General features: G+C 37.0%; 1 protein-coding gene across 5 annotated transcripts in view; it reads left to right on the forward strand.

Moving 5' to 3' along the window:
• Nucleotides 1–1494: 1494 nt before the first annotated feature.
• Nucleotides 1495–22241, forward strand: part of pitpnm3 (PITPNM family member 3) — an 85029-nt gene continuing 64282 nt past the window's right edge. For 4 of the 5 annotated variants that reach the window (XM_079609496.1, XM_079609493.1, XM_079609494.1 and 1 more), the window contains exons 1-2: nucleotides 1542–1809; nucleotides 17394–17489. In XM_079609496.1, coding sequence (XP_079465622.1) covers nucleotides 1785–1809; nucleotides 17394–17489 — 121 coding nt within the window. In that variant the 5' untranslated portion in view covers nucleotides 1542–1784. Of the gene's footprint in view, nucleotides 1810–17393; nucleotides 17490–22241 lie in introns of all 5 variants that reach the window. The other variant, XM_079609497.1, reaches the window with a different exon arrangement.

Raw genomic sequence — 22241 nt, forward strand, 5'->3', positions numbered from 1 at the left:
ATGTTAGATGTACTGTGACGGAGTTGGTTATTTAAAGGCCTGAGGAGGAATCGCAACATCATGATTTATGAACAAGCCAACATTTTGCACAGTCATCTTACTATAGGACTACAGAGATATAGTGCCATTGGCAGGGTGAAGAGATTTATTCTGTTTTCTACTGCATGCTCCCTTTTGCACTTCTGATTTCACAATGCATTTACTCAGTTTGCCGGCAGGCATGGACAGCATTTGTGGTCCCTCAGCTATGCAACTGTTTGTGTCGGCTGAGTGAAAGTTATACTGTAGGCCAAATTTTGAAGCACTTTAGGGATTTTTAAGGTAACTGCCTGTCAATGTTGCAAACCCCTTGTTGAAAGTTTCCCTGTGGTTTCTTTTTGCAACAGTTTTAATATGATCTCGGAGGAGTTTGGGGTCATTCTTCAATTGTGGTGAGAGATTCTGTCACGTCACTCACTTTCAGATCGTAAAAACAACATACACAAATACTAACCATATATTTGAACACATGCATAACTAAGTTAATAAACTGTATACTCAGCCCCCAAAAAAGAGCTTTTTTACAGTATTTTTTAAGATGTAAATATAGAAACAAACAGATTCAACAACCGATACTGAACAAATTTGACAGACATTTGACGAACATAAATGGAATATTGAGTCCCTGAACCCCAGCCTCGTTTTTATTATAGGCTACAACATGGCTCATTGCTTGAAATAAACAGATTGGTAGTTAATTTAGGCTAGTTTGTTTTTGTGATGATTAGTTGGGTTGTCTGACTTTAAAAAATACACTCTGTTGGATACAATTACAGAAAATATTATATTTAAAGTTTAAAGAGTGTCTAAAAATATTAAAGTTAACTTTTGACGCCCCATTTATGCTGTAAATCAGTTGTCATTAGGTGTTAATTTTTTTATTATACCGTTTTATATAGATACATATAATACATTTCAGCATTAACATTTATTTTAAGTTACAAAGCTCAATTAATTTATTATGTATCAGTGTTTATTTAATGGCACACACACACATATATATATATATATATATATATATATATACATACATAAACACACACACATATATATATATATATACATATATATATATTTATTAGTCAAAAGTTTAGAAACATTACTATTCTAGTCTCTATGCTCATCAAGCCTGTATTTTTTTATATATATATATTTGAAAGTATATTCAAATAGAAAAAACAACATACTTTTAAATTGCAATAACATTACTGTTATTACAGTTTTTTTCTGCATTTTTGATCAAATAAATGCAAGCTTGACTTTTTTCAAAAACATTGGGCTGAACAGCCAAACTTTTGACTGGTATTTATATATGGCTAAATGAACTGTGATGCGCTAGACTCATATTATTTTATTTCTTATCTAAATACTTACATGAATAAATAACTATCTAATAGCCTATATGAAGGCGGGTGGGTCTGAAGCCTGCATTAATGCGCTTGGCGGTTTGCAAGTGGACTGCAGCTCGCGCAGAGCCACTGGAGGCAGTCGAACATCACACCTCGAGCTCAACAGGAGAGGAGGACAACAGCAAAGTCTGCACACATGCAAACAGCCCCAAGTCCGCGCTTACTTCAACACAAGGATTTCTCTCAGCGTTAATGGATACTCTCACCTTCGCATGTCATTTCCACTGCATCTTAAAACATGAAACGCGCATAGACTTTAAATCGCTTGTTCCGCGCGCAGACAAGGACAGAGGGAAGAGACGTGCGTACTGTCCAAACTAACTGCAAAGACGCAGGATGGCTAAAGAGACCAGAGGGAAAGGTGAGAGATGTCTGTGTGTTGCATGTATGTGTCATGTGATGTGACATCTCCGGGATTGACGTGTAGCTGCGGTATCACAGCAGAAAGAGTGGACAGTCAGTTTGCTCTCTTCACTTTCCGCGTCAATCTGTTGGAATGCGTGAGAAGATAGGGCTGTGTCTCAAAACATATAGTGAGCTGCTGCCTACCTAGACAGCGTTTTTTGGGGCGTCATGGGCTCCTCATTCAAATGCTTATGGTTTTGAGAAGCAGTCCAAACGTTGGCTTTTTCTTATCTTCATCTTAGCGTGTTCTCTGAAACGTAGAATGTTTTTAGGATCTAGGGCAGGAGTTGCCACCCATATCTGAGCCAGGGACCCTTACCCAGACTTTCAGGCAATCCAGGGAGCCCTAATACGATATAGATTCAAGGTTTTATTGGTAACACTGAATAATAACTTTTAGAAACCGATTTGTGATATGACTGATATTAGCTACTAATATGACTGTTCTAATTAGTTTTTGGTTGCTCTTTTACGTAATAATAATACCATAAATCATTAAATAACATTATTTTGCATATAATCGTATTATTATTATTAACAAGAAGAATTAAGAATTAAGTTAAGCTTAAAATGCTGTTTTTTTCTGACTTGAAAATGAATAGCTTTAAAATGAACTTTTTATTTAAACAAAAGTTATTTACCTGTGAACAACACTGTTTCATGTTAAAGGCACAGAGGTGTTATTATGTTGGGACCTATAGAGACACACTGATTTATCACTATCAGTAGACCTGATATTAAAGGGGACACATTATGCCCCTTTTCACAAGATAATATAAGTCTCAGGTGTTCCCAGAATGTGTCTAATACATTTTTGAGTGGAAGGAAAAACATGCTGTTTTTGTGCATGTCTCTTTAAATGCAAATGAGGTGCTGCTCCCACCCTGCTTTCCAGACGAGGGGGGAGCCTGTATGAACACTCAGCCAAAAACTAAAACATCTGCTTGTTTTTGATTATCATCTATATTGGTCACGTGAAATTGCAGTTCTTCATCATCATGAAAGTTTTTTTTATCTGCATGCGTGTCTAAACTGATATATGGTTTTATAAACGCACACATCCGAAGCACACAATGCATCCTGTGAGTATTAAACTAAGTTCTCTTTCACATATTATTGCGCTTAAACTTTCAAATACACTGGAGGTTTTTTCAAAAGACACGAAGAACTCATAAACACAGTCGGTTATGTCTGTGAACGTAAACAGCAAGTAAAGAAATCCCATGTAAGATCTGTGTATTAAAGTGAAAGCAGCGTAAAGTACCTAGTGCTATATGCTGTTAATATGAATCAAACAACTAAAGAAAAACAGAAAATCACTCCCTGCTCTTAATTGAATAACTTTAGTAGCTTTAATAACACTTTTCTTACTTGAATGATGCTGTTAAATGCTCTGGCGAGGAGATAGACATGGCGGACTGTGTACAGCTCACTCAGGGAGGGGTCTTTGTTTTGTATTTCAGTGTACAGACCCTTGCAGTAACTTTATGGACCCCCAGTAGATCTAGCAAATAATATATTTGGGTTTTTATGAATAGTGTCGTAAAATAGTCCAAGGCACATAAATAAGCTTACAAGGAAATGTGTCTCCAGACATTTTTTTTATGTTTGTTTGTTTGTTTGTTTAATTTATCATAATGTTTTTCTTCAGATTTCTTGACAATATGGTGTGGTTAATAATTCTAGCTATAAATCTCATCTAAATGTTTGTTTCTTTCAGATGTTGGTAGTATATTATTTGATTAATCTTTGACATAAAAAGAGCCCAGCTGGAGAGTGATGATCCATTGGTCAGCCTTTTTCCTACTCCAATATGCTTTAATCAGGGTCATTTAATAAAAACACTGTTGCACTGAACTCAAACACGTTGCACTGAACATCTCAACATAGATGCATCCAATGGCAGCACATTCAGTCCAGCATGTCAGAGCAATCATTGATCTGGAAGAAAACTTACCCTTTGCATTTTTATGATTCAAAATTATTCTAAATGTCAGGTAATGTGGTGCTTTGCATTTCTACAAGTTTATTGATTATGTGATTCACATTGGTAAACATTGGATTCACATATGCAAGCAGAGATTTGTTTTGAGGAATCTAATGATTGTACTCTTTTTAAATACTTATTTTTTTTCCAAAGCTACCTAGCTTGAAGAGATAGATGAAGATAACTCAAAAATGAAAATTGTTGTAATTTACTCTCCCTCATGTTGTTCCAAAACTGTATGACTTCTATGATGACTTCCGTGAAAACATAAAAAAGAAGATTTTTAGAAAAATTCCTACATTCTTCAAAATATCTTCTTTTGTGTTCATCAGAAGAACGTAAGGCGTATACAGGTTTGGTTTGGAATGACTTGAGGGTGAGTAAATCAATTCAATGCAGAATTTTTATTTTGGGTAGAACTATACCTTTAATATGCAGAGACACCTATACGTATCATCAACTAATGGTGTGATTTTTGGGGCGGGACTATCTGTTTTATGACCAATGGCCGTTGAGGGAAGTGTTCAAGAAAACGCCATCACCATTTTTGTAAAAAAAAAAAAAAAAAAAAATTGTGAAGCTGGTAGTCCAAAATGACATACTTCTGCTTTTACTCAAAATCACTTTTACAAGGGGAAAAAAAAGCAATTTTTTTAAACCAGATTATGTAGATCATTGATCAGTCTCCAGTGATCAGGAAACCGGTGGAGAGAACGTCAGTTCTTAGCCTCGAGTTATCCTGTCAATATGTTTTGTAGCTAATGATCATAAAGAGTTTTTTACCGTTTTAAGTGGTTTGTTAGGATGTGAAGCTCGTAGCATGTGTCATCTGTGTTTTGAATTTGTAAGCTCTATGAATCTCTCTGGAATATTGATGTGACAGCCTGTCATCCATGTTGTATTTCATTTAAGTAGAAGAGTTTCCATTTTAAGTTGGATAGCGGTAACGACTAGACTGCTAATGAGCTGCCATAGGCATTTTAAACTCCTCAGGCATGTTTCTAAATCAGCCAAGAAGTTCTCCTCTCTCTGTCATATAGGTAGTCACGGTATATTTGGTTTTGTAGGATGTGTTATTTTACAGACTCCTTTGGTTTGGTTACAAAGTTTACCACAACGTTTCAAGATTCTGAATCAGTGTTGTTGGCGGTGGGACGGATGGTGGGAAAGTCGACTACATCTTATTACCATTGCATGAAAGTGCTCACTGTATTTAAACAGCAGAAATTCATCACTGGAGCAAAAGTAGTTCATTTACATTTCTCAGAACTGGTAGCCAATCAGCAAACATTTGGCACTATTTAGTTGACTTCATAAATAGCAAGGATATATATTTATATTTGTCAAAAGTCAAAACTCATTAACAGATCAATCAGTTAATCTGTTATGCTACTTTACTGTAGATTAAAGATCACACATTAGTCACCAGTTAGCATCCACATGTAAAAAAATAAAAAAATAAAAAAAATAAAAACAGAGACACAAAAAATAGTAACATATACCACAAAAAAGAGCATGGCACAATGTATATACACTGTAATCTTAATCTAAGAAACAGAGAATCGGTCTGTCGATTGCTTATTCTCATGCACAGCGGAGAGAAAACGTGCTGAATGTCATGACAGCGACACAGAGACCTTTAGAGATATTTAGGCTACTTTAGTTTCTCATATCGATCAGACTCACTTACAAGCAGGAGTGCGCATAACTGGTGTGCATGCGTGGTAAAAATAAACAATGCACCGCAGAAAACTTGGAGGTAAGCGCTTTTTGAGTACCACATTTTTGCCGTTTTTGGGGACAAGGACACATTTACTTACTGGAGTAGGATTTTTCTCCATCTTTGGTAAGATAGCAATCATTATGATAAGTGTGTTCATTAAGTATTTGGGGTGCAACCATGCGTCGGAAGCAAAATAAAAAGTTGGTTGGTCCTCCCTAAGAAATTACTGGAGTAGCCTAGCTAGTCGAGTAGATGTCATTTCCTGTATTCTGCCTTTTACTGACAGCACTCTGAAAAGTGAACAGACATGGCTGAATTAGAGACGGTAAAAGTGAGTGGGTCCAATATCATTGGTCTTAAAAAGTGGGTGGGTCTTGTCCCACTCACATACAAAGGTTCCGACGCCCGGGTCACAGTTGATCCGTGATCCGTATGGACCAGGCCCCGCGGTTCGGCACGCGATTTGTGGATTAACTGCTAAGTTTAACCAGAGGGAAAGTTTATCATTTGGACGTGTTTTTTTTCTTGGCAATTTACACATTAAAACGATTTTAAACGTGCTGTTACCTTGAATTTTTATTATGAAAAGTTTTATTTTTATAGTGTTTTAATGTTATTTCCATAGTCAACATCCTGAAAAACCTTTGTAGGCTACTTTATTTTGGCATCTTTGATTGTTCAAACCTTTGTTGGGAAGAACGTTTGGAGGTTGGATCTCGTCCAACATTATGTACCCCTGTTATATTTTTTGTAGTTGATGCTCATTCACTATCAGCCAGCATACAGACCACTAAATGAATTATTAGTTATTTAGAAGTCACAGTGATATTCCCTCAGCAAAAGAGCACCAGTATGCATCAAAGGCGGTTTCAGTGAGTCAAACCATCATGTCATGTTTGTCTTTAAGTCTAGCTCTGCATGATCTCAAAGCTTCAAAAGGGTTCGATTTCCCTCCGCACAAAATTCATTTCATTGTGTGCACAATCCATCTATGTTGCCTTTCTTGGAAAAAAAAAAGAAGGCTTTCTGGAAAAAGAGATCTAAGAACTCATCGCTACTAGGAATTCAGGTCTCGAAATGCACTTTCAGATATAACGGGTAGATGTTTCTTCACATTATTTCTTGAGTAAAGCTCTAATGTTGCATCATGTTTCTTATATGGGGGTCACGAGTGCTCCAGTGATACTGTATTTAATCGTAACCACTCAGGAAGTGACCTTTTTAGTGGCTGATAAGCAAGTAGTATTTCTGTGTCTGTTCTCAAAAATTAATTTAGCTTGACTTTGGTTGAGAATAAAAACAGGGAATACTGATTGTGTTCTTCACAGCACCAAGATTGAATTGCGGTTTGTTTTTGCCAAACCAATTAACGTGCACCTCAGTCTATGAGTTTTCCTGTGGCGTCCTGTGAGGTACAGTCAAATGAGAAACATTTTGCTTTCATTTGTTTTTTTCCCTGTTTTGTTTCCGCCTGAACTGTTTTTATACTGGCTTTTTTATTGAATGCATTGTGACACTATGTGTAATGGCATTTCAGTCAATAGCACTTTCTATATCTGTGGCTGTCAGACCACGAGACTCGGATGATCTAGTATTATCTCTCAGCAAACAGCATGTACTGCGGTTTCACGTTTATTTTGTTTCTTGCTTGTTTTTTGTCACTGAGAAAATGAAATTCTATTTTTATCCACACCCAATAATTCAGCACTTGCTGCACCCACGCAGTATAGTGCGAAATGACTGTTATTCCCGTTAAATCCACCAAGGACGTTTATACTTGATGAAGACTTTATGTAACCGTGAAAAGCATAATAGATCATCAAGCATCTTGTAGATCAGTGGATACAATTTTATTAAAATTTTAGTTTTTATCTCTCTTATTTACTTTACTGTTCAGATTTTTTAGATGCAGCTCTTAAAATTGTTCCTTCAGATCTGCAAGGGATTGATAGGGTTGTCATGTACTATGATGTACTATATTCTACTATATGCTTTACTACATGTGAGCTAAGTGTATTGCCAAATTGTAGCACAAGACGATGCATGATATTGGGTTCACGAGAATGAGACGATACAATATTTTAACACTATTTTATGAAATCTTCAATGACGAAATATATGACTGGAAAAGTAGTCTTGTAATCGACTGAAAGTCACAAAATACAAAACTATACAGGACATGTACATTGTTAATTTTTTTAATCATCTTTTAATATGTCTGTAAACGATTAATCGAATCCGAAATAAAAGTTTGTGTTTAATATATGTATGTATTGTGTGTATAATTATTTTTGTATATATAAATACACTCACATGCATGTATATATTTGAGAAATATTTGCATTTATATACTGCATATATATTTTTATATGATTTATATTATATATAAATAGAACTATTTTATATATAAATTACAAATTGTTCTTAAATATATACAAGCATGTGTGTGTATTTATATATACAAAATAATTATACACAATACACACACATATATTATGTAAACACAAACTTTTATTTTGGATTCGATTAATCGCGATTAATCGTTTACAGCCCTATCTTTTAATGAATGTAACCATTTTCTACTTTCTGAGTATGAATCATCAAATGCAATAGACAGAACAATATAATGCAAGCACTGTAAATGAAACTACTTCAAATAAAATTTTCACCTTGACGAGAAATATTGTCACGTTTTAATATCACGAGACCTTGTGACATCCCAAACAACTACCATTTAACTACCAATATGATCAAAGATGGCTGTAAAAATAAATCTGCATTGTTTATACTTTTGATCTTTCTTCTCTTTTTTTGCGCAAAAATCTAACCTTTCATTGAATTAAAAGAATTGAAAGTTCACAATTATTAGATAAATGTTTTTCTCCAAAACATCATAGCCACAATTATTGGCACCCCTATATTTTTTTTATGAGTAAAATATATCTGAAGTATATTCCCATTAATATTTCCCTTTTTTTTTAAGCACACCAGGGAGGAACATGATATTGTCTAGCTATGCCTTCTTCTTTCACAGGAGTATAAAAATGAGCAAACACAAAGGACAAATTCCTTTTATCATACATCACAATGAGTAAAACCAAAGAATAAAGTTCTGATGTGCAGAAAAAGATTGTTGAGCTTCACAAAATAGAAAGATTATGAATAGAAATATATTATAACCAACATGTTTTGGAGAAAAGCATTAAAAAGATTTTTGCCATGGTGTGCATGTTCTCTTCATTGGAAGTTGTGAAACTATGGCATTGGCAAGTGATGGCAGGTTTGTCTTGGGTGGGTCAGTCAAAAGATTCTTAGCCTTCTCGAACATGTGTATCAACAAGTAGAAACCTTAAACCTGCCTGATATCTGCAAAAAATTGTTTCCCTTGCTGAAATGAGAAAAAACTAAATGTCTCAGTCCCATTTTTCTCATGCTCTTTAGCTGTTAATAAAACGCTTAGAAGCTACCTGACACCTCATTATAAACGGAACAGTTCAGGGCAGATTCAGGTTTCCTTAGTAATAATTGTGTTCTAGCGAACTTGCACAATGATTTAGGTTGAGCACGGTGCTAAAAATAGCCTTGCACGAGAAGCAGTGACAGACTCACTGCTACCCTGTGGTCCTGTGAGAGAAAGAGAGAGTGACAGCCTTTCATGACCGTCTGTAGTGCTGCAGTCTGGCTTTTGTGTGTTTACATGCAATTCAGGTCTCTCTTTTTTCATTGTTATATTGATGCAATGATTTTATAAGATGTCAGACTACAGTATAGATTGGATTCATTAACCAGGGGCTTTAAAACTAGATGAGATAAAACTATATCTCATGGTTCAACTATAGATTTTTTTAACTATATGAGTTGGGTTGTAGTAGACAGATAGTTATATTAAAACATCTGCTTTAATAAAATTAAAGAAATAAATATCTTTGTCATTTAATTCATTATCAAACAGTGTTGCTTTTGGCAGCGGATTATAATAGCATGTTTTTTTTTGTATTACAATGGGATTTAATGGAAAAAGATAAGAAAGAAAATTTCCAGTCTTATTCATGTACAAATAACAAGGAAGTTTGAGTTTGAGTTTTCTCCATAAATAGGACTAAGGTAAACAAAGGCATTTTTTTATATTTTGGGGTCCACTATTGCTCCTGCATAGCACTATTGTCAATTATTGTTTTATTTATTGATTTGTTTTATACTTTATAATTAAAAAAAGTACTTTATTACATATTTTTAAACCAAGAAAGCATTATATATTTAATATATAGTAGAAAAAAAATATTGAAGAATCTAACATTTTATTCATCGTTCAACAGTACAGTAAAAACATGCCATTTTTTATGGTTCAAAGCAGGGTGTTAACAACAAATTATCATTCTTAACTGTATTTTTTTATTTATGCATGCCATTGATGCCATTGAGTTGATGGTGGTGCATTCGTGTAATACAACAACATGATCAAAAAGGAATAAGATGATGACTGTCTTCATAATTGGATCTTTATTCCTAACATTTCAGAGAGCACCTTTACACATAATGCCATGTCAAACAACACTTCCTTTCGCTGTGTGCAGATGCTTTATTGAACAGCCTCACCTCAGTAGAAATGAGGTGACAAATCTGATCACAGATCGGAAGCGATACGACAGCACTGTCTTGTTAACAACAGTGTCTCGATTTTGTGTTTGTATACATAACCGGGTTATGTAAAGGCACAATTAACGTCCATCAGAGTGAGCTTCAGTCTTCAGCTGGGCTTTGGAGGCGGCTCTCGAGTAACCCAGTCAAGTGGCTCAGTTCCCTGCAGTTTACTCACAATCCCCTCTTGATGACCCTGATGAGATTTGCCCACTGTATTCTCCCCTGCTGCAAAGATTTTACACTCACTTTTGCATGCTGTCTGTTGTCTGCATGTCCAATTTCCAATTTCAAACCCTTTTCAATTAGTCTGAAGGTCTCTTCTCTGAGCCTTACATTTACATTTTTACATTTATTCATTTAGCTGACGCTTTTATCCAAAGCGACTTAAAATTGCTATATATCAGAGGTCGCATGCCTCTGGAGCAACTAGGGGTTAAGTGTCTTGCTCAGGGACACATTGGTGTCTCACAGTGGATTCGAACCCGGGTCTCTCACACCAAAGGCTTATCCATTGCGCCATCACCACCACCATTTTGGTATCATTTTGGCCATTATTTTGCCGTCTAAAGACAGTCAGCATTGTCAATCATATACAAAGTCCTAAGATCATTGATGTTGCATAGTCTCCCTTGGCTTTTACCCAAGATGTGACAAGCAACCGTAAAGGACGGAAAAGATCGCACAGGGATTTAACCTGGACTGCCTGGATATCCAGCCGTTGTCAGCATTTGCATCGTCTGGCAGCATCAGATTTTGCGTTTGTGGTTTTTTAGGCTTGCAGTATCACAGTTCTGCTTCGTAATGCAAAGTTATTTATCACACTAGTGTTTTTTTGTGGCATATGTGCCGTTTCACAGCATGTGCGGTGCTGCTTTGAGCTGCCAAACGGAGGTGTTTACAAGCTGCACGGCACATATGCTGCGAGCACACACACTTTCTTTGGTAGTGCAGGCTTAAAGATGAGAGTATTCCTCTGGGTAATTTAATGCAACAACTGATTGAGAACTGGTGTTATTTTGTGCTGTTTCTCTCTTAAAAAAAAGTATAAACGTCTTTAATGTTTAAGTGTTCAAGTGTGCAACGGAAAATAATAACATCAATACTGCTGGCATAATTTACCTCCTACCTTTTTAATTGACCCCATTTATTTTCTTTAAAATAAATAAATAAGATTAATAAGTATTTGATTGGACTAATGGTAAAATTATATAACATGTATTTTTTTGTTAAGTATGAGTATGTATATAATATTAAGCAGCAAAAACTGTTTTCAACATTGATCGCAAATAATAAGCAAATCAGCATATTATAATGATTTCTAAAGGATCATGTGACACTTAAGACTGGAATAATGATGCTGAAAATTAAACTTTGCCATCACTGGAACAAATTACATTTTAAAATATGTTGAAATTGAAAACAGTTTTTTTTTATAATAATATTTTGCAATATTAATATTAATATAAATATAAATATTTTGTATGGTCTTTTTAATTAAATAAATGCAGCCTTGGTGAGCATAAGATACTTCTTTCAAAAATATTTCAAAAAATTTAAGTTTCTAAACTTTTTACAGGTATATATAGAGGCTTTTGCATCTGAAGTCTTCATACACACACACACACACATATATATATATATCTATATATATATATATATATTTATTATTATTATTTAAATATATATATATATATATAATATATATATATATATCATAGAAGGGGGACCGGAGGGTGTGTTCCAACTACAGGGGGATCACACTTCTCAGCCTCCCTGGGAAAGTCTATGCCAGGGTACTGGAGAGGAGAATACGGCCGATAGTAGAACCTCGGATTCAGGAGGAACAGTGCGGTTTTCGTCCGGGCCGTGGAACACTGGACCAGCTCTATACCCTCTCCAGGGTGCTGGAGGGTTCATGGGAGTTTGCCCAACCAATCCACATGTGCTTTGTGGATTTGGAGAAGGCATTCGACTGTGTCCCTCGTGGCGGCCTGTCCCTCCGGGGTCCTTTGCTAAGGGCTGTCCGGTCCCTGTACGACCGAAGCAGGAGCTTGGTTCGCATTGCCGGCAGTAAGTCAGACTTCTTCCCGGTGCATGTTGGACTCCGGCAGGGCTGCCCTTTGTCGCCAGTTCTGTTCATAATTTTTATGGACAGAATTTCTAGGCGCAGCCAGGGGCCGGAGGGTGTCGGGTTTGGGAACAACACGATTTCGTCTCTGCTCTTTGCGGATGATGTTGTCGTGTTGGCCCCTTCAGACCAGGACCTTCAGCATGCACTGGGACGGTTTGCAGCCGAGTGTGAAGCGGCTGGGATGAAAATCAGCACCTCCAAATCCGAGGCCATGGTCCTCAGTCGGAAAAAGGTGGCTTGCCTTCTTCAGGTTGGTGGAGAGTTCCTGCCTCAAGTGGAGGAGTTTAAGTATCTTGGGGTTTTGTTCACGAGTGAGGGAAGGATGGAACGGGAGATTGACAGACGGATCGGTGCAGCTTCCACAGTAATGCGGACGATGTACCGGTCTGTCGTGGTGAAGAAAGAGCTGAGCCGCAAGGCGAAGCTCTCGATTTACCGGTCAATCTACGTTCCTACTCTCACCTATGGTCATGAGCTTTGGGTCATGACCGAAAGGACAAGATCCCGGATACAGGCGGCCGAAATGAGCTTTCTCCGCAGAGTGGCTGGGCGATCCCTTAGAGATAGGGTGAGGAGCTCGGTCACTCGGGAGGAGCTCAGAGTAGAGTCGCTGCTTCTCCACATCGAGAGGGGTCAGCTGAGGTGGCTCGGGCATCTGTTCCGGATGCCTCCTGAACGCCTTCCTGGGAAGGTGTTCCGGGCACGTCCCACCGGGAGGAGACCCCGGGGAAGACCTAGGACACGCTGGAGAGACTATGTCTCCCGGCTGGCCTGGGAACGCCTCGGTGTCCCCCTGGAAGAGCTGGAGGAAGTGTCTGGGGAGAGGGAAGTCTGGGCATCTCTGCTTAGACTGCTGCCCCCGCGACCCAGCACCGGATAAGCGGAAGAAGATGGATGGATGGATGGATATATATATCATATTAATTATTATTATTTAAATAATTTGATTCACATTTATGTATTTGGCAGATGCTTTTATCCAAGATGACTGATGTTGCATTCAAGATACACTTTTTATCATTTCATGCATTCTCTGAGAATTCAACCCGTGACTTCTCATTATACATAAATAAAAAAGCTGTTTGATGTTAACCATCACTTGAAAACAGCACAGCTTTTTGATTTTCATAGGGGAGTGATCCATGCCAGCCCCTCTAATCAAACATCTAGACCTTGCAACCACAAAATAATGTTATTTTCCAACAAGTATGCCATTATGGCCTTTTTTATTGTCTTGTTCCTTTCAACAACAACAACAAAAAGAAAAACACACACACAACCTTAAAACCAGTGCTGTGAGCCTATGGAATCCTTCTGATGCCATAATGGCCTTTACCTCAGCACATTTCTCTAGTGCTGGGTGCTTTAACATAAGGCAGAGGAGCAAATTAATAGAAATGGTGGAGGAGCTTTTTGAGTGCGCGGGTGACAGAGTGAGGCTGAAGAGGGGAAGGAGGGAAAAAGTGCAAAAGGGAGGTTGAGGAAAGCAGCTGCCATCTATCAGTTATTATGTTTTTGATTAAGAGCGAGGCTCTCAGTGAGTCGTATCATGAGTGCTCAGGAGAAAATGCCGTTTTTTGTACTGTGCATGGCTTCCAACCCTGATATCGACCCTAATCACGATCCCAGAACTCATAACAAACTCTAAAATTAGTTATATTGGTTATGGAGCATACTGAAAAATCAGTTTGAATGGGTTTTATACAACAAGAAGTTAATGTCGAGTAAATTATATTTTAGACACAAAATTGACAGTTTTTGTTCCACACATGAAAATAGTTTCAAACGAAGCCACAGCATAATAAACTGTTGAAAGTTTCCAAGCAACACACAGTGGTGGTCTTCGTTCTTGAATGAATCAGAGCTTTTGAGTGAAATGCTTGAGTGAATGATTCAGTTATGGTTTCAGTTTGGAGTGCTTTATTGGATTGACAAATATCTTTACATTCATAAAGCTAAAGCTTTTGCAGCACTGCCTGCTGCGTGCAATTCAACGCATGGTGAGAGATGTTGTAGTGGCTTAAGGTGGTTAATTCTGTCCTGCATGGGACCAGTATCAGTTTGATAAATATTAGAAACTCCTTGTATAAGAAATCTTGGGATACATACACCCACATAGCTACCTGAATAATAGCACTTCCGGTTTACTAGTGCAGTGCAGATGTCTAAAGTTAAAGTATGAATTGTCCTCAGACAAATGAGACCACAAAGTCATCTTTCCTTAAGAGCATTTAGTTGAATTTTAGTTTAAACTCAATTTTAAAGTTTTTAAAGGAAGGCTTTTTCAGCATGCATTCAATTTTATTTAATTCACTTGTATGATGATGCAATTAAACAGAAAAGCGCACATGATATCCTGACCCTGAGGAAGCTGGCCAAATTATTTGTTATTGTATAGATTTGGTTTTCTGTAAATGTATAATTCATGAGACCATTCCAATTTCATGGCTGAAGTACATCCTCTTCTCAGCCAGATTTATTGTGTTGCTGTTTTAGTGCAAAAGCATCACCTGCTAGTCTGAAGCCAGGCAAACGATGCCACTTGTAATGAAATTCATCTCGGTTCAGCTATGCTGTGGTTTATAATATTACTTTGATTATAGCTTGCGAAACCATGACCATCTCTGTTACTGGTTGAAAACATTCATGTTTTTTAATGCGGTTTTCCTTTGCCAAAAAAAAAAAGTCAACCTTTCCCTTTCATCCCAGGTTGAATTATGGACGAATGTGATTAGAAATGTGAAAATGGGAATGCTGAATTGACTCAATTAGAGAAGCTTTAGTGCAGGAGCTGAGGTTATATCCACCGTCCTGTCTCTAGAGACAGCCCTCACTGGACTCCCTCATTCAAACTAATCTGCACCTCTTTATCTCCTCTGTAAATCTATTTACCAAGCTTTAAAAGCCATTTCTCAATGTTTAGACTGCATTAATGAAACAGTCCCCCCTGCCCTCCTGCGTCCCAATGGAAAAAGCATTTAATCTCCATCAAAGTATTTAAAAGAAAATACTGTATGTGTCTTTGTTCACTCTATGATTAACCGTAGATAATTAGTTCAGTATTTATACGATTACTATTATGATTGCAAAGAGGCCAATTATTCATCTTTTTCATCTTAAATCTTGAAGAGATATTATAAATCGTATATATGTAGTTGGATCAAGACACTTAATTTGGACATCATATTTTAAAATTTTATTGCATTAGTTTGAATTTGATTTTGTGCAAATGTTTGATTTTAAATGTGAAGTAAATGCTACAAAAAGCAAAGATGCCACTCGTTTTGATACTGTAAGCAGTTTGTTATCTATAGACATTGTCTGGCGGGATTTGGAAGGTGATACGGTCTCAGTAGGGTCCAGACAAAAGCCCCAGGAATGAAAAAGCTGATTGCTGTTGATGCGTTGTGTGTGTTAATAGTGCACAACTTTTGACCTGTGGCTTTGTGGGAGAGATGAAAAGCTCATTAATTCCTGCATGGTGATGTGGGGTTCAGCAGTCACAGGGAGAGAATGAAAACCTTGCTACACCGAGCACCAGTAATGGAAGGTGAGACGTCATTGTTGAGCAGGATCATGTGGAGGTCCAGACACAAGACAGCTCGACAGCTTAGGGGACACTTTTTGAGTAATGCCAAACAAATTGGCAAAATAATTTACTGTTGCCCTGTTGATAATAGTTCTCCATTATTAATCTCTTGTGCTTGTATTTTTCTTCATTTGTAATGCTTATCTGCTAACAGAATCAATATAAATGAAATTCTCTCAGTGATTACAGTTGGTTTTCTTTGTTGTGTTTGTTTCAGTGTGCTTTGATTTTAAGCCATATGAATGCAGCAGTGATCTTGCTAAGCCTGGCTGGGTGAATTACTGGATTTACATTACTTATAATACAAAATGTTTTAATGCTTTGAGTAAAGAGGCAATTTGCTGAGCTATAAAGCGTCAAAAATACCCATCGCTATATGTTCTCTCACAATGACGCAGATCTATAATTATTAAATCATGCCCCACTTAATATGATTTGGAGAGGATAACTTTCGTTTGACTTACACTGATTTGTAATTTGCATTATTGCCGCTATCTGTCATTAGATTAGAAAGTTATTAACTTTAGATTTAAACAGCCCAGGGCTCCAATGATTATTAGAATGTGTTGTTCCAAAAGGCCCAGATTATTGTGACTATGCTTTGTGAGCATGTCATTAGTTGGAAATAATTTGTTGAAGATACATTTTTATGTATGCACTGCTGAGTTGTGCAAAGTTGCTGTCATAACTGCTTGGTAGAATCATCTTGTGTTTAGGAGAGAATATAAATCAGATCTTTGCCATTTGCTTTGTAATGTCATCTTAATAGCAACAAATAGAAGTCATATCACATACCAACATAACACAGAGTTGACAAGTAGTGTATGTCTTCAGCCATCGAATAATACATTTTCTAGAAAGAGTTTTTGTATCTAAAGATTTTAAAGATCAGGGATGAGATCTCAAGGTGCTTTTCAACAGCATAATGCCTATCATTCTTTGTCTATAATCATTGTATTATTTGCCACATTTTAGTCATCGAAACTATGTCCTCTCCAACACAAATGCATTTTTATTTTATTGTGTATTTTTATCTAATTTATATATATATGTGGATATATATATAAGTATACGTTTATTAATTTGTTGAAAATATGAAACTAAAATAGAATTTGATGTATTATGATGATTGTCTTACTAATTTCAAGCATTTAAGAATAAACCTTTAGATAAAGAGGTTTTTAATATAATTAGAAACAACCTTTTGACAAGTTGTCTTAAGCATGTTCTGCACTCTCATTTAGATTCCCTGCATCTCAAATTTTACACTTTGATTTTCACGTTAGCCAGTCATACTTTCAATTAATTCCCGACCGCTCCATTCCTTTGGACGTCTTTACTTCGTAATATTAAATAACACTATCATCATCATGCATGTCTAATTATGTAGTCACACAATGCTCAGTAATTGCATGCAGATCTTGTGACCTTTGGTTTGATCGTATCTTTTTCATGTTCTCTCCCCTTAGCGACCCTGCGCAAGCACAGCGCTTCTCACTGGCGCATGCAGAACATCGCCCAGGAATCTGTTGACAGCTCGGATGATGAGTTTTTTGATGCTCGAGGTAAGTGTCACTTATTTTCCACCCTTTGTAATAACCTGATGGCTTCAGCTCTTCAGCATCTGTGCCCTACTCTCTTTCTCTTTTTTATGTCCATCATATATTCTGTTACAGGTATCTCCTCATATTATGGATGTATTCATCTCAAGTATGCACTAAAACAGCTGTAAATTTGTATAAAGTAGATTTGTAGATTCTGAACACAAATGCTAAACTGTGGCATTCTGTTATTGTGATGTGGATTGTTGCGACGTGACATGATGCAACAGTGTAGTGTGTCCTCCAAATTAGCACGTACCAATCCTTGATATAACATTAGCGCACTTTTGTTTGTAATGGGGTCCAAATATCAAGCCTTTATAATCAGAAGGATGAAAACTGGAAAAACTGTCAGCTCATACGTGTCCTTGCACCAGCGAGCCAGTCGATGCCCATACAATAAATGGCTCAAGATTTGCGTCTTCAGCAAAATGCCATGATTAAACAAAATCCTCTATCTAAATGGACCGGGCTTCAATTTGCCTTTGTCAGCATTGCACCTCCATTATCTTTTCCCAAAATTTACATTTAGCTGACTCAAAGCAACTTACCGTGCAGGGACAGCAACTTGAGGATATGTTTCATACTTAAGCAACCCATTGCTACCCATTTTATTTCCTTTTGTGACTTATTTCCATACTGGATGTTTAACAAAACAGATGTATAGCAGGATGTTTTTCTTTGGAATAACATGCACCGTTAACTCATACATATTATGTTGAGGAACGTGTATTAGGCACATAAATAGGGTCAACATGTAAATAGGCAGATTAATAGATACAGGGAGTTTCCTGCTAGTTTATTGCACAATACTGTGTGCTTTTCAAATCCGTAGCAGTCGAGGTCTAGAGCAGCCACTTACATTTGGTCAGTGAAGACTTAGATGTATTTACATAGATTCCTTATTAGCGGCTGTTTCCATGGGCCACGATACGCATGTCATCCGCCATATTGGAATGGTCAAAGCCGGTTCGTGAACGCTTAAGATCGATTAGACTGTGTGTCTGCAACCGTAGTTAGACGCATGGATGATTATATATATATGCAATGGACTTCAGCAGACGATTTGCAACTAACACAATACAACAAGACGAAGGCGTTAGCTAACACAACATTAAAAAGTCAGCATAGTTTAAAAACCTGTAATAGTGAGTTAATATATAAAAACAGAAACCAACACATTCTCACCTGTGACCGATTATCCCAATTCTTTGGGAATTTAAATCTCTGAAGCTGCGCAATGTTGTGGCACCAATGATTCTTACTGTGAGTGATGACACGTTGGCAGTTGACGTGACTAGAGGGGTCAAATGGAATCTACAAATATCTATGTACGGGTGATTCTCCATTAGAGATGCGAACCGATCACATTGTCTCTTGAGTCGCATCTCCAAATGAGTTACTTTGATTGTTTTTGGTGTTTAAATTAAATTAGCTTTATTTAGCGCTATAATTCATTCACATTGTCTATATGAGTGTCTGTCTCCCACACATTAGTAAAAAAATGGTTAAAGAATGGGTTGAAGCAGTGTATAGGCTAATGCAATTGGTAATCTGCATGTTTCCACATCTGTCTTTCAAGAGACACATTTCTCATTCATTCTTCATGAGCCCCCCGCTTTGCTACACCGCACAGAACCTCACTTAAAGTCCAGATGTTACAGTGGCATGAAATTGGGGAACATGCCAAATAGCTCCTTAATTTGTTTTTGGCTGTTTTTTTATTTATTATATTTTTGTTTAGACAAACTGCATTTGTGTTATATACACTACTGTTCAAAAGTTTGGGGTCAGTAATTTTTTTTGTAAAGAATTTATTTCTGCAAGAATGCATTAAATTGATCAAAAGTGAAATTTAAAGACATTTTAAAAAGTTAACCCTAACCCTAACATCAAATAAATGCAGTTATTTTTCTATTCATCAAAGAATATAAAACAGCACAACTGTTTTCAACTTCAACTGCTTTTCCACCATCGAGCTGAACATTTCTAAGAACTGTAAGGAACGGTTCCAGTTATATTTCCATTCGAGGTTGGTTCGTCACAACACGATTACAAACCGCTCTCAGCCCAGAATTCTTCTCAGCACAGTTGGCTAACTAGTAACATCGCCACTCAGGATTGGTCACTTGTCTGTTGCTTGCTACCAGTTGCTCTGTTGCTGGCCAAGCATGCTAAATGAGTGAAGTAAACACAAGTTAATAATAAAATTAAAAGAAATATCTGATCATTATTCACCATAACATGGTCGCTATCTGCATCTCATACATCTTTAAACTGTTGCGTTACTGGGCAAGGACTGAGACATATATATTACAGTCCAAAGAGCTGTGTTATCAGCCCCACAGTGGGAAATGAAACCATACCCGTCGGCACGGAATGGAACGGTTAAGTAATGGTTTTGCCCAGTGGTGGAAAAGCGGCTTTTTTGATAATAATAAGAAATGTTTCTTGAGCACCAAATCAGCATATTAGAATTTCAGAATTCACAGGACAGACCAAACAGGGCAATTTAGCGTAAGAGCGAGTGTCGATGAGAGTGAAAAGTTCTGCGCATGATTAGCCTACTGACGATGCACAAATTAAAGAACGCAGACGCAGCCGGATCATTTAAAAAATACCAACACAATCTACCAAGAGCAGCGCAAATTAATGTCTGGTTTAAGACATGCTTTTTTTGGGTGGTAAATAATGGCGCTAATACCATGTAAATTGAGCAGCGCAAACCTAAACCTAAATCTTCATTTAAATACTCTCCTCCCATAAATTTTGCATCTGAAAGGGAAACTCCTACAAATGCATTAATGCATATGCAATAAGGTTTGAGCTAGCGCAATCGGTTAGTAAATCTGGCCCTAAAATAGAAAACGGGTACTTTAAATAATATTTTACAAATAATATTTTACAATATTACTGATTTTACTGTTGTTTTTTGATCAACTAAATCAATGTTAAATTAAAAAAAAGTTACCAACCACAACCTTTTGAACAGTATATAGCCTATGAGCTTGATTGATGTAAAGGGTTTTCTTACTTTAGCAATTTGTCTGGACTTAGAGAAGAGTTAGAAGAGTAGAAGTTAGCATTACTCTTGAATGATCATGGGAAAGTTTGTTTACTCCAAACACTGTAGTGACATTATTGCCCATATACAAAATAACTGTCTGGGTACATTACCAAGATGACTGCTGACTGAAATGACTTTCCCTAAAGGGACTTTGAAGAAATCTATTATACTGCCACGTTGCATTATAGGGAATAACCCAGGCTGGTGGCACAGATGGACCAACAGTAGCCTATACAAATCAATTTAAATCCTCACTTTGTGTATCAGAAAAGATTTAGATATAATTAAGGTATAAATAAAAAATATTATTTTTGTTTACTTTCTCTTAGTGTGATGGATGGGTCAATTTTTATTCAATTCTGAAATACAGTCATGGCTCAGTCATTTTTTTATATATTTTTTTCAAGAATGTATTACTTTTTTTCTACAAGGACACATTAAGTTGATCAAAAGTGACAGTGTAGATTTTTACATTGTTACAGTACAAACTATTTCTATTTCTTGTTTTTATTTATAAAATAATCCCCAAAAGTTTTCAACATGGATCATAATAATAAATGTTTCCTGAGCACCAAATAAGCATATTATAATGATTTCTGAAGGATCATGTGACACTCTGGGTAGGGCCATCCAAAGCAATTGGCATACAATTTAGCATCCAGTTTTATAGCGCTTATTTAATGCTGAGATTGTTTCTACTCTTAGAAAATGTAGTTTTCTAAAGAATTAAACTGGTCAGTTTCATGATTCAAAGCATTGCAGATCTAGCCTGGGTTTCCCCAGACTGCCTTTGCGCAGCGCGATTTTATTCTCGCTCAAAAAGGCAGTCTGGAAACCATGGACCTGATTTTCGCCTCGTTTAGGGAACCAATCACAGAACGGGGAGGGAGCAGCAAGACGATGACGACATCTTTGCGACACAACTAAGCAGTTTGTTTATATGGAGTCAACATGGCAGCAGACGCGAAGCTACCTTTTGAATGCAGCCTTAGATATTGTTCTAAGTAGTTTAGATCGCAATTTTATTTAGAAAAAAGAGCAGCGTTTGGCGTTAAACCATTTCTTTACATGCGTCATCTGGTATAATGGAAACGATTGGCTATGAGCGTACAGGTGCATTTGATAGACATTCTTAGCACCCAATAAACGGCGCCGGCGCATTCGTAAACCACGCCTCAAATACGAGAAAATGAACATGTGGTTCCCAGACCCAAGTCTTAACGAGAATTGGGTCTGGCGTTAGCCAGGCTATTGCAGATCATTGTCTCTGAGTGTTATTATGAGACTTGTTTTGACCTGTGAGAACTCTTTCAAAAACGACAAAAGAAATGTGCGCACTTAAATGTTGTTTTCTTGTGGCTGAGTGTTTGTTTAGCAATCTTTCTTGTCAGGAGAGCCACAGTCAAGTGTTTTGGCTCAGACTTGGGAGTGCACACTTAATTGCTTTTTGTGTGAGTGACACCGCAAAGGTGTCTTTGTGAAATCACAGAGGTCTCTATGGGTCTGTGTAGATACTCTCTGTGACTGTCTGTTGTTGACTCCTCTTCCCTGACCTGTGAGATTGACCCCTGTCAGTCAGTGTGTGCTGCAGATCATATGAGCAGCAGAGAAATTGAGGCCCATTACGGTTCCAGCTTTGTCAGCCTGCC

The sequence above is a fragment of the Phoxinus phoxinus genome (assembly GCF_949152265.1).
Source record: "Phoxinus phoxinus genome assembly, chromosome: 4".
NCBI lineage: Eukaryota > Metazoa > Chordata > Actinopteri > Cypriniformes > Leuciscidae > Phoxinus > Phoxinus phoxinus.